This window comes from Psammomys obesus, unplaced genomic scaffold, assembly GCF_907164565.1.
Source record: "Psammomys obesus unplaced genomic scaffold, mPsaObe1.curated_primary_1811, whole genome shotgun sequence".
NCBI lineage: Eukaryota > Metazoa > Chordata > Mammalia > Rodentia > Muridae > Psammomys > Psammomys obesus.
This window is the reverse complement of record NW_026595981.1, coordinates 5,612,670-5,626,482: the sequence shown is the minus strand read 5'-3', so window position 1 is coordinate 5,626,482 and position 13,813 is coordinate 5,612,670. Positions and strand designations below refer to the sequence as shown.

The following is a 13,813-nucleotide window of genomic DNA, read 5'->3' as shown; positions in this document are numbered from 1 at the left end:
AAATTCTATTTATTTGTTATTCTGTGTGTGGGTGCACGGTGTGTGTGTGGGTAGCCCTCCCGTGGAGGTCAGAGGACAACTCTGCGGAGTTCTTCCTTTTCTTCCAATTCCACATGGGCTCCAGGGGTCAAATCAGGTGGCCAGGCTGAGAGGCAAGTGCCTTTACCCACGGAGCCATCTCCCCAGCCCTTGTACAGTTCTGTCTAAACGGCTCCCACCCACTCCTGAAGTGGATTATACAATACATCACTCCCCGATTGGCTTTTAAAAACTTTAACTTATTTCCATGTCACCCTATGTGTGTTTATGTGCACACTCTCCATCCTTTTCCAACTTGCTGCTCTTCTGTTCTGTTGTTGGTTTTGATACTGTGTAGTCCAGGCTGGTCTTAAAATCATGATCCCGCTGCTGCGGTCTCCTAAATGCTGGGATTACAGGTGTCCCACTGTGTTGAGCAGTGTTCTCTTTAGCAGGTCTGTACAAGGAACTGAGGAGCTGGCTTGGAGGGTAAAAGTGCTTGTTGCACAAGTGTAAGGATCTGAGCTCTAATCCCCAGCATGCAAATAAAAGGCCAGGTGTGATATCATACACACCTGTACTGTAATTCAAGGGCTATACACATGCGTGCGCGTGCGTGTGTGCACACACACACACACACAGTCACAAATAGTCCACAGTTCACTATTGTATACATGTACTATTTAGTTACTTTCCTGGGAGATAATTTCCCCCTTTTAAAAAAAAAAATTAAATATTACAAATAGTGCTTCACTAGCTATTCTTGAACAGGACAGGTCAGGGAATGTTGAAATTGCTGGGCCTAACAGATGTGTGTTTTAAAATGTGGGTAGATATTGCCAAACTGCACTCAGAATAGTGCGCCGTGATCTTCACTGTAAGCCCCACAGTCTCTCAAAAAGTTGTGAGAACGTTTTTTTGTTTTGTTTTGAGGCAGGGTTTCTCTGTGTAGCCGCTGGCTGTCCCAGAACTTGCTCTGTAGACCAGGCTGGCCTCCAACTGCTTCCCGAGTGCTGGGATTAAAGGCATGCAATACTTGCCTGACCTATGAGAGAACATTTAAAAAGGTAACCCTTGCCGGGAGGCAGAGGCAGGTAGATCTCTGAGTTAGAGGGCTACAGAATGAGTTCCAGGACAGCCAGAGATAAAACAGAGAGACCCTGTCTCAAAAAAAAAAAAAAAAAAAAGGTAACCTTTGTGCTAGGGAGATGGCTCAGTGGTTAAAAGCACTGGTTGCTCTTCCAGAGGACCTGGGTTTGATTTTCAACACATACATGGCTGTTTACAAAGAATTGTAAACATACACACATCAAAATTTTGAAAATACCTTAAATTTCAACTATGCTAAGGCTGTAATATTTAAACTTCTTTCTCTCTCTCTCTCTCTTTTTTAAGATTTATTTGTCAGCATGTACATCTGCATACCAGGAGATGGCATCAGGCAACTCAGGTAGGTGCTGGGAATTGAACTCAAGACCTTCAGAAGGTCAGCGAGTGCTCTTAACCACTGAGCCATCTCTCCAGCCTCCTGGTTTTCATTTTTTTGAGACAGGATTTCTCTGTGTAGCCCTGGCTGTCCTGGAGCTCACGATGTAGACCAGGCTGGCTTTGCACTCACAGAGATCCACCTACCTCTGCCTTCCAAAGGCTGGGATTGAAGGCCTGCGCCACCACTGCCAGGCTGAGTAGAGGATACCAGATCTCAACTATAGATGGCTATGAGCCACCATGTGGGTGCTGGGAATTGAATTCAGGACCTTTGGAAGAACAGTCAGTGCTCTTAACCTCTGAGCCATCTCTCCAACCCCTGAGTATTTATATTTCTAACAGCTTAACTTTTGTCAAAAGATGGATATGGTGGCAGAAGCGCTTTAATCTTAGCTCTTGAAATGCAAAGGCAGACAGATCTCTGTTCATTTAAGGTAGCCAGGTCTACATAGTCTTTTTCTAAAAACAGAACCAAACAAACATCTGCCTCACACACAAATACAAGCTATTGTTCAAAGTGAGTAAATGGCAATCTGTTTCTATAAATCCACAGCTTCAAATTTGTCTAAAGGAAAGTAGATTCATGCTTAAGGTGGGTTCTGGTTTGCTATATATCTTGCTATTTGCACTTTCTCATTTTCAGAAAAACAAATGTTCAACGTAATACTAATAATAATTAAATATTTAGCTGGGCAGTTTGTTTCACAACTTTAATCCCAGCACTTGGGAGGGAGAGGCAGGTGGATCTCTGAGTTTGAGGCCAGCCTCATCTACATAGCGAGTTGCGTGATAGCTGGGTCTACATATTGAGTTGAAGGATAACTGAAGCTACACAGAGAAATTCTGTCTCAAAAAAACAAAATAAGGGGCTGGAGAGATGGCACAGAGGTTAAGAGCACTGGCTGCTCTTCCAGAGGATCTGAGTTCAAGTCCCAGCAACCACATGGTAGCTCACAACTATTTATAATAAGATCTGGTGCCCTCTCCTGGTGTGCAAGCATATATGTAAACAGAACACTGTAAACATAATAAATAAGTAAATCTTAAAAAATAATTAAATATTTAGAGAAATAATGAAAAAAAAATCGAGAAAATTATCAAAAAGTTACACCCAAGCTATAAAATGAATGTGAACTGTCAAGACCATCATACATTACTAAGTAATATTATATTGCAAATGACAAAATGACCCTGGAGTCATGAGAGAGGTAACAAAGCTTATCTGTTTTTCTAGTTTCAGCTCTGTTATAGTTTTTCTTTTTTCATGATGGATAAATAAATTCAACTTCCTGAATACTGAAGTATCAGGAATCCTAAGATCCATTCCTGTATTTAAAAATGTAGTTGATAGTAAAATGTACACGCCTAGGAAGGTCACATTGCCTCGGAGCAGCCTTTGGAACTGTATGGCAGAACACGGAGAGGTAGAGAGGAAGTACACTGGAACTGTATGGAAGTACACTGAGAGGTAGAGAGGAAGTACACTGGAACTGTATGGAAGTACTGGGCATGTGTTCATGCGGTTTACTTAAACCCGTGGTGTGACCCTAGTTAGTGTTAGTTAATCATTCTATTCTGATTAACTGATGCAGGTTAGCTAGAACTCACAGAGATCTTCCTGCCTCTGCCTCCCAAGGGCTGGGATTAAAGGTGTGCTCCACCACCACCTGACTGAAAAAAATTTTAGAAAGATTGCCAAATAGATAGTGGGCCTTCCAGAGTCAAAGAATAATGTTTATTTAGGAAGGTATAAAACAGCGTGATATTGTGGGAAAATTGTTAGAAGGCTGACATTTGAGGGGAGGGCCACGTTTAGTATACATACTAGTACACACACACACACACTCGCACACACACAAGCACACACACACACACAGGCCACAAACTCCCAAACTGTAAACTACTTTGCGTCAATGTTTTCTGACTGAGCATGTGGTATTGGGGCTAATCAGACAAGGTCTAATTGGGAAGCAGAGTGAGACAAGATGGAGGCAAAAAAAAAAAAAAAAAAAAAAAAACCTTCCTTGTACTTGTAAATTGTGAATAGGAGCAGATGCAAGAATTAGGCTTAGAGAAAAAGGATATGACTTCTCAAGTTCCTTTCAGTGATAGAAATCAATGTCATATTCACTTTCGGTTTTGTGCAAGTTTTGTCCAAAAAAAATTTTTAAAAGAACATAATTTTGACTGCAACTGGGCAAGTTGGAAAAAGTAGCTGTAGCTAATTAGTCATAGTTTTGGTAGAATACATTCGCTCACAGACAATTGCCAGGTCTAGAAGCCCGTCTTTTTGGAATAAGGTTCTAAAAGATGTCAGTTAGTTTTAATAGTTAGGCTGTTTACCCAAACTGCTGTATTCGTGCTCTTCCTTTTCTCGTCTGCTCCTCTTCCTTTTATTTATATATTATTTTTGAGTTTACAAGAGCATAAACTACAGAGAAAAGGCACAAAACTAATTTTTCCAATTAAAAGAAAACCTTTCCATTTACATGAACTACAATAATTTAAAAATATGAAGATTTCTTTAGAAGAAAAAAAATGTGAAGAAGCAGAATCTGCTGGAATCTCACGTCGTCACTCTGCGCTCCTGCAGTTAAGAACTGTGCCATTATTTCCATTATACTTACCTCCTAATTTCCAGAGCTTATTAGCTGGGTTGTAAAAAACTTGCTCCAGTGAATTTTGGCAAGCTGACAAAGGCTGGGTGCCAGAAGTAATTTACTGTCCAGTGCAGTTTGTGGAGCAAAATGAGCTATAAATAACAGAAAGAGAAATGAAACGTTGCTGGTTCCAAATACTTTAAGGCACGTCACTGAAAACTTGGGCACTTTTGTTTTCCACGGTGCAAGATAACAGGGAAGGTTTGAAAAGTGCAGAGGTTCCGCTTTGGAATCACACCGAGGGCTCTGAAGTTCTTAGGCATCAAAGAGCAGGCTGGGTCTGTCACTTCTGCCTGACTTTGAAGTCGGTCAGGGCTCTCTGTGTGGGAGAAGCAGGCAGGGGGATTTTGAACAAAGTAGGGGGATGGGATTCCAGGTGCGGTGCCTCTCATTGTGTCTGAAATTAGGTGTTTTCCTTTTTCAAGTAATAACAGGGAGTGGGGAGGCTAGCATTCTTTCCCTGCTATTCCGAGCCACTGAGCTCTCTGTGAACTTTGCCTTCAGATGTTCAATGTGACCATTCCAAGGGAAAGTTCAAATTTACTTTAAAGTTTGCATTCAAGTGCTTTAAAGGCAAGAATGCTCGTTTTAGCTTGTAATTAGTGTCCCTCTGGTGGCCTCCTTATGAGATTGTCTCAGGACCTTAGCTGAGGGTTGTTTGCTCTTTTCCCACACTGGCTCATCAGCACCGATATGGGGATCAACTGTTCCTTGAAGCCATGGATGATGATCAGCATACATCTTTCAGTCATCGATCACTCTTTCTTGATAATCAGGGCAGGAGGTGTGGATCATGAAAATCCGTATTATCCACCTGTAATCCAGGATCTACAGGAGTGGAAACGGGAATCCTCAAGGGCCAGATAGCTTCGTTTAGGCATCAACTAAAGGAAGGGGAAAGGCAGGGACCAACAACTGAAGCTGTCCCATGGGTCCACACACTCATACACGTAAACACATCATACACACAAAGGATTAAAACAAACAAAACAACTTTAAAAAAAAATTTTTTTTTTATTATGTATACAGTGTTCTGCTTGCATGTATGCCTGCACACCAGAAGAGGGCACCAGAGCTCACTACAGATGGTTGTGAGCCATCATGTGGTAGCTGACAATTGAACTCAGGACTTTAGGTAGAACAACCTTAACCTGAGCCATCTCTCCAGCACCGACAAACTCAGGACCTCAGCATTCTAACTGCCCCACTGAACTAGATATTCCTCCCAGCCTCCTTTAGGAGGCAATAATAATAATAATAATAATAATAATAATAATAATAATAGTAATAATAATAGTAATAATAATAATAGAGTTGTGTGTGATGGCACACACTTTTAACCCCAGCACTCGGGAGACAGAGGTGGAGGTAGAGGCACATGGATTTCTGAATTTGAGGCCAGCCTGGTCTACAGAGAAAATTCCAAGACAGCCTGAGCTACATATAGAGACCTTGCCTTAAATACAAAAAACCAACAAACAAACAAAAACCCTTAAACAAACAGGAGGCCACCTGTCCCCCAAGTGCTGGGATCAAAGGTGTGGGCCATCAGGGCTGACCAAATAAAACAAACATTTATGTGATGTGATTAGGTGCATTGCCATGTAAAGCCCTTAGGGCCATTCTCAGAGTACTACGCACACAGTGAGACACTGTTATTATGGGATGCAGAAGCGAAAGAGAAAGAGAGATTTTTGTCTTTTTTAATAGTAATTCTTTTTTTTTTAATTTTTTTTTTTTTTTATTACACGTGTATGAGTGCTCTATCTGCATGTGCACCTCCATGACAGAGGAAGGCATCAGAACCCAGGACCTCCGGAAGAGCAGATAGTGCTCTTAACTGCTGAACCATCTCTCCAGACCCTAATAGTAATTCTTAGGGGTAAGATTAATAGCTAAATTTCAAAACAAGGGTGGGGAACATAGCTGATTTAAGAATTGTAGTTAGAGGCTGGGAAGATAGCTCAGCATCACTTGGCTGCTCTTCAAGATGTCTTGACTTCAATTCCTGGCACCCACATGATGGCTCATGACCATCTATAATGGGATCTGATTTCCTCTTCTGGTGAAGACAGATTGCTGGTATATATAAAATGCACAAATAAATTAATCTAAAAACAAAACAAACAAACAAACAAACAAAAACAACCCTCTGTCTGTAACTTAAGGTTGTAGTATTTTAGGGCTGGCGAGATGGCTCAGCAGTTAAAAGTACTGGCTGTTCTTCCAAAGGATCCCAGTTCAATTCCCAGCACCCACATGGCAGCTCACAACTGTCCGTAATTCTATTTCTAGGAGATCCGACACTCTGTTACAAAGACATACATGCAGGCAGAATATCAATGTACATAACATAAACATAAATAATCTTTAAAAGGAATCTGTAGTTAGTGCCTTAGTCTGTCAATTTTGCCTTGCAATGAAGGGTTACTGTCTGTCAGAGGTTACTGAGTTCCTTGTCCTTAAGCAAATTTGTAAACGCCCTACATTTGCACATTTATTTGTTCATCTTCTATTACAAGCTAGGCATTTCTCTACTCCTCAGTGCTGGGCACTTACTGGACTTGCTATTCACAGTCATCTCCATTTTGACAAGTCCTACTTTACCATCACAAAGAAATCGCATCTTTAATTTACATACGTGGTTTCCTTGCACTTCTTGGATCTTAGACCTGAGAGGGCTGAGAAGTGATGAAGGCCCACACAAACCTGTGTGGGTCCTAAGACCAGTGGGACAAGATGTTAAACAGAAAGAAACGGAAGGCAAGGAACTGGGTGGATCTAGGTAACTGCTAAGTCTATTTCTCTTTCATAAATCACAGGAAGGACTGAGGCAATGATGTGAGTGTCATAATAACAGGTCTAGCAAGAAGCCCTAAGAGAACCAAACCACAGAGATTTCTTTTAGGTGCGGTAATTTCCAGCACTATTGCTTTCAAGTTGGTTACAGGATGATTCTCTTAGAAATTTTAATTTGCTTGGACAATGCTGTAAGGAAGATCTGTGTAAATATATATTTCAGCGACTTTCAAACTTTTCATCATCAAAGCCCTGTTTTCTAAAAGAAGCTACAGTTTCTGCTTTCTACGCAGTGCCTACTATTTTGAAATATTTCGCCTAGATATCTATTTTTAATGTTAAAATCGGTGTTTGTTTGTGTGTGTATATACACACACGCCGTAGACTGTTGAGGTCAGAGGACAATTTGCGGGAGTCAGTTCTCTCCTTCCACCGAACTCTGGTTGCCAAGCTTGGTAGCACGATGTCCCTTATCATTTGAATAATAAATCATTTTCCACCATTTAAATCGAGCCACCCATTCACGTGGCTTTGGTTGCCACGTGAAAATCCACTGATACCACACTGATTTACAGAAGGTCGCGGGCTGAATTTGCATAGTTAACAACATCATCTTCGATTACAGTTTTCAGTGTTTAGTTTCTCGGTGTCGGGAAGTGAGGGCCTGCGGCAGGAGCACGGTAAGAACGGAGGACCTCCCGTAAGGAAGCGTACTTGACGTTCCTTTCAGGGAGCCCCGAGGAGCTTGTTCCGGTCCCCCGCGGCGCGAGGGCTTGGCCCCGCCCACGGCCCCGCCCACCCCTCAGAGACGCGGCCCAGACCGGAAGGGGTTCTCGCGGCAACCTATAGTCGACCACACGGGGGCGACAGCGGCTCCGGCAGCGAGGGGAACGCTCCCAATGGCGGAAGCGGAAAAGGCGGGACCTACGAAGCACGTTCGGTCAGTCGCCGAGAGTAAGCCTGGAGGCTGGGAGGTGGGCGCTTCCTACGCGTGTGGGCCGCCCGGCGGCTGGTGAAGTTCCAGCCTCATGGCGGAGATAATTCAGGAGCGCATAGAAGATCGAATCCCAGAGTTGGAGCAGCTGGAGCGCATCGGACTCTTCAGCCACGCGGAGATTAAGTGAGAGGACCGGGGAACGGGAGGAACTGGGGTGGGCTGCGGGGAGCCTGGGGCCAGTGTAAAAAGCCCTTTGCGGGAGGACCTTGAGGACGGCCAGAATGCAGCTTTAACCCTTTGCGAGGCGGATCGTCCAGTCTGTTTACCCACTAGTCCTACTGAGAGCCATCCAGTGGGCAGGTCTTGGGGCCATAACGGTGGTGTAGCCAGGGTTCCAGCCCGTGAAGGACCGCTGGGCAGTGCGGATGGCGGAAGAATTCACATGAAAGAAGTTGTTACAGTTTAAAAGTTTGGGGTATACAACTTGAGAGATTCGAGCACGGCACCGAGGGGGAGTGGGTAGGACGTCCTAACTAGACTTGTAGATTGGAGACCATTTAACTGGTTTCCTCTGCTTCCTTAGAGCTCTGCCACAGCGCCTGGCATAGGGTTGGCATTCTGTAATTTGTTAAAATCAATTACTTCTAATGATTTTCTGTGCCAATTCACTTCACAATGTGAGTATGGGGTGCTCAGAGTAAACGTTAGGAAACGTTTGGTCTTAGAGCCTCATTGTGAGGACTCTTAGAAAGTTTTGTCTGCATTCTTAAATATTGAATTCATTTTCTGCATTCCGTTTCCTAAAACACGCACGTTTGTGCTCACTCCTTAACTAAGGATGGGATGTGTTCTCCCGTTAATGTTCCGTGGTAATAAAGCTTTTTAGACAGTTTAGGTTTTTAAGAATTTACATACTGAAAATATAGAGACCAGGATTTTGGGATAGAGATTTGGTTATCATAAGCTCTGCTAAGCATTAGCTGAGTGTTGGTAGTCTTGAAAAAAACCAAAAACCGAAAAAAGAAAGAAAACACCCTACAAAAGCAAAACCCTGAAACAACAACAACAAAATCCCTATGCCTTGAGGGTTGAGGACGCAGCTAAGAGTGTCCCAGGGTGCTTGCTTGATATGCACAAGACCCTGGGTTTGAGTCTAGAGAATGCACAAGGAAAAAAAAGACAAGCCCCTAGAGTAACCTAAATTTGGAGGACAAATCTTTTGTTAGTAGTATGTATAAATAATACACATTAGACATTATTAACTTTGCTGGTGGAAATGACAATGATTCTGGCAACTGAGGTTATTTCCTGAGGGTGTAAAAATATATCTGGATGTTCTTAACATTCTGTGGAATGTTAATCATATTCCTGTGGAAGATAATTGCCTATGGAAGATACTTGTATTCAGGAAATAGGTATTTCTGTTAAATTTGTGTTTTCAGTATATGCGGAATAAAAATCTTAAGTTCAGGTTTAACTTTACAAATGTTATAGTGTAGTCGGCTTTCTTCACAGGGCTATCATCAAGAAGGCTTCTGACTTAGAATACAAAATACATCGGAGAACCCTTCTCAAGGAAGATTTTATCAACTATGTTCAAGTGAGTGATTCCATAGCTCTTTAGTCCTTTCAAGAATTTTTAAATCAGACAGTGATGAGGGTGAGGACAGTTTTCTACAGAATTCCAGAATTCTGTGATTGCCTACACATTTTTTTTTTTTTTACTAAAATCAGAGATAATCATGTGGAATGGCCTTACCTTCTAAGGCTTAGTACTTGTCAGAGTGAGCTTTTTCTCTTGTGGGGTCAGTAGATCAGAGAGAGTGTTGTGTACCAGGATTTTAGCAAGAAACTGGCCTTTTGGGACAAGGTCTCATGGTGTAGAACAGGCTGGCTTCACATCATCCACGCATCTCATGTTCCTGAGTGTTGGAATAAAGCGTGCGTCATGGGGCTGGGGAGATGGCTCAGTGGTTAAGAGCACTTGCTGCTCGCCCAGAGGACCCGGATTTGATTTCCAGCCACATGGTGGCTTGCAACTGTCTGTAGCTTTAGTTCTGAGGGGATTAGATGCCCTTTTCTGGCCTCTGTGGATACTGCACGAACATGGTGCCCAGACATATGCAGGCAAAAATTTACACTTAAAAGGAGAACTAAAGCATGTGTCATCTTGTCTGGTGGGGGCTATGCTTTTCTTTCTTTCTTGTCTCTTTGAAACAGGGTTTTATGTATAGCTGTAGCTACCAGGCTGGCCTAGAACTCACAGAGATTCACCTGCTTTTGCCTCCTGAGTGCTACCACTTCTGACTGTACTTTGTTTCTAATATTTTATTTGTAAAGATTTGAAGCAAATACAAAGTACAAGCTTTGATATAGTGTCTGATAGTTACATGGGATCTTCCATGCTTGAAAAATTTCATAAACTAAATTTTTGTTTTTTTTTTTCTTCAGTAATCATAATTGGGTCTGGCCCCTTGTTTATATGCTCTATAAAAGTTTTTTTTTTTTCTTAAAGATTTTATTATTTATACAGTGTTCTGCCTGCATGTACACCTGCACACCAGAAGAGGGCACTAGATCTCATTATAGATGGTTGTGAGTCACTATGTAGTTGCTGGGAATTGAACTCAGGACCTCTGGAAGAGCAGCCAGTGCTCTTAACCTCTGAGCCATCTCTCCAGGCCCTATAAAACAGTTTTTACTATTTTAGTTTTTCAAAATGCTGGGAATTTTAACTTGAAATTGTGCTTCCTGAGGCTGGGACAGCTCTCAGTTGGTAGAGTATTTGCCTAGGATGTGAAGGTCTGGATTGACTCCCCAGGACTATGTAAGACTGGGTATGGTGGTGCACATGTGTAATTCTAGCACCTGTAGTCCTGGTTCTTGGAGGCAGGAGAATCATACATCATGGTCATCTTGGTTATATAGCAAGCTCCAAGCCAGCTTGGACTACATGAAGCTCAGTGTCAAAAACCTAGAGAAGAAAATATAAAAGAAAAAAGCAGTCCTGCTTCCACTTCCGAAATTCTGGGATTATAAATGTGCATCACTTTGTCTGGAGGTGGTAGGGCCCTTAACGTGCTAGGCAAGTCTTTTAATTAAAAAAAAAAAAAAAAAAGGTTTTTTAGATAGAATTACTCATTGTGTAGTCCTGGCAGCCCCTGTATAGACCAGGGTTGAACTCAGAGACCCAGCTGTCTGCTTCCAGAGTGCTGAGGGTAATGGAGTGTGCTACAATGCTGGAAGTGTTGTCTCTCTTGGTCTACTTTCCTAGCACCTTGAACTCATGACGGTTCTCTACTCTTAGCCTCTGAGGTATAGACACATGCTACCATGCCTGACTTTGTTTTTTTGAGACAGGATTCCTTTGTGTAGTGCTGGCTGTCCTGGAACTTACTCTGTAGGCCAGGCTAGCATTGAACTCAGAGATCCACCTGCCTCTGTGCCTAACTGAGTGACAGATTAAAGGCATGCACCACCACTGTTTTTTTTTTTTTTTAACTGAAAATTGGAATTGGAATACTAACTGCTTTAAGTTAGGAGGCTGGTTAATTGATATTATAAATCTTATAAGTTTCATATTGTTAAGTAATGTGCTTTGACTCTTAGTTGCTTTGTCTGTGACTCTCAGTTGCCTGCAAGCCTCTTATTGCTACTATGTATATTTAAGTTTGATGGAGCTAAGATGAATTTTTCAGTGAATTCTTGAAATTTATTGTGAATTCTGCCCATTGATAACAAGTTGTCTTTTATTCATATTATTGAATTTGTATGCATTTCCTATATTTAAAAGGTTATGCCTTAGGTGTGGTGTGCACACCTGTAATCTCCGCACTCAGGGAGGTAGAGGCAGGCGGATCTCTGTGAGTTCCAGACTAGCCTTGTCTACAAAGCGAGTCCAGGACAGCCAAGGCTGCACGGAGAAACCTCGTCTGGAAAACACAAAACAACAAAAAGGGTTATGCTTTTCATGCTTTTCTTTGTATTTTTTCCCCATAGTATGAAATTAATCTTTTGGAGCTGATCCAGAGAAGAAGAGCAGTAAGTTAATTTTTTTAAAGTTGGTTTTATGTTGGGCAGACACTCCTAACCAATGCTGTCTCCAAAGTGGATACTTGTAATTGTCTGAATTTTTTTTTTTTTGTACTGAGGGTGAGTATGTGTGAACGCTACTTTGGATGAATGTGAGTAACTGAGGCTTTGTTTTGTTTTTGTCCCTTTAGAGAATTAAATACTCATTTAAGAAGGATGAAATTGAATACTCTATTGTACATCGGGTACAAGGTGTCTTCGGCCGTGCTTCAGCGAAGTGGAAAGTAAGTGACCAGTGCATCCTTGAAGAGACGACGATAAACAGTGTGCATAGCATGAGTTGGATGTTTAGCCACGTTCCCTCTGTTCCTCTCCAGTTCTAAATACTCACTTCCATATGCCATTGCTTGAAACAGGTTTTGAACGACATAAACTGTAAGAAAGTATCTTACCACTTATTGTTACTCTGTGAGGATGACGCTGAACACTTATTTAATACATTATTAGCTATTAGAAAATCAAAAGAGAGCTGGGCATGGTGGTACACATTTTTAATTCTAGTACTCAGGAGGCAGAGGCACGTGGATCTCTGAGTTTGAGGCCAGCCTGGACTGCATCATTAGTTTCAGGAGTTCCCATGTCAGGGAAAAAAAGAAAAAGTCTTGCCTAGCAGGCATAAATCCCTGGGTTCAGTCTCCAGCATCTCATCACTGTGATGTGCCACAAACCTGAAATACTGGAGTTAAGGTGGAGCCCGGGCAATCCGAAGTTCAAGGTTATCCTCTGCTTAAACAGTGGATCTCAGTGGTTTTGTTGACTACTTACGTGTTATTAGTGACTGAGGCAGGTATTATATTTGTTCAAAAGAAGGTGTGCCTAGCCTGGGATACATGAGACACTGCCAGGGAAAAGGCAGTAAAGAAAATCACCAGGGAGATGGTTGGGTGATGGCTTGGAGATGGGTAGCACCTTGGTGAGTTGATGTTTAGTTTTGATGGGGACTGATATATGTTTGAGAAGCACATTAGATGAGAATGTAAGGGTTTGGGTTTCTTTACTTGGTTTGAGAAGCCTTTAGAATGCAAAGGACCAGTTAGATAGGTAGAAATTTTGTCTTGGAACCATATTGTGGGAGTGGAGAGTTTCATGGGGAAGAGATCTGTGTTTCAGTGAGGAAGGTGCTTATAGATGAAGAGTGGGTGGCACATTCCTGTCTCCACTCATGTGCACTAATGCATTATAACGAGGAAATTCAAGTAGCTTATCTTGTGCTTTTCTTCCAGGATGACGTTCAACTTTGGCTCTCCTACATAGTTTTTTGTAAGAAATGGGTAAGTAAAGTTGCCTGTAGCTTCCTCTTTTCTGTCTGTAATCTCCCTCTTAAGTTTCATTCTATGTTTACTAAACTCCCATGTTTTTCAGGATGTGTAAGATTAACAACAGGAGAAAGAACACAGGGAGACAGAGAAGCTGGGCCCCAGCATCACATTTCTATATCTGACCACGTAAATGATTCTAAGTCAGTGGTGGTGCACACCTGTAATTCTAGCTCTTGGGAGGCAGAAGCAGCAGTTCTCTGAGTTCTAGGCCAGCCTTTTCAGAAAATGAGTCTAGGACAGGCAGGCTACACAGAGAAATCCTGTCTGGAAAAACCAAACCAAACAAACAGAGGCTAGATTGTTTATGTTTAATAGTTTAGATATAAAAAGCATGACTATGTCTTTTTGTTTTTAGTCTCTAGCAATAGCAGATCTTTCTTGGGGTTGTGTGTCTGTCTGTCTGTCTCACTATGTAGTTCCAACTGGCCTGGAACTTGCCATGTAGACCAGGCTGGTCTTGAACATACAATGCTCCATTTGTCTCTGCCTCCCAAGTGTTG

The 13,813-nt window shown here is 42.1% G+C and overlaps 1 protein-coding gene across 1 annotated transcript in view; it reads left to right on the top strand.

Moving 5' to 3' along the window:
- Nucleotides 1-7,885: 7,885 nt before the first annotated feature.
- The window catches only part of Utp6 (UTP6 small subunit processome component), a 28,257-nt gene continuing 22,329 nt past the window's right edge, over nucleotides 7,886-13,813 (top strand). Inside the window, exons 1-5 of the mRNA XM_055620497.1 lie at nucleotides 7,886-8,085; nucleotides 9,418-9,502; nucleotides 11,902-11,943; nucleotides 12,126-12,218; nucleotides 13,218-13,265. Of these exons, the coding sequence (XP_055476472.1) occupies nucleotides 7,994-8,085; nucleotides 9,418-9,502; nucleotides 11,902-11,943; nucleotides 12,126-12,218; nucleotides 13,218-13,265 (360 nt within the window). The 5' untranslated portion in view covers nucleotides 7,886-7,993. The remainder of the gene's footprint in view (nucleotides 8,086-9,417; nucleotides 9,503-11,901; nucleotides 11,944-12,125; nucleotides 12,219-13,217; nucleotides 13,266-13,813) is intronic.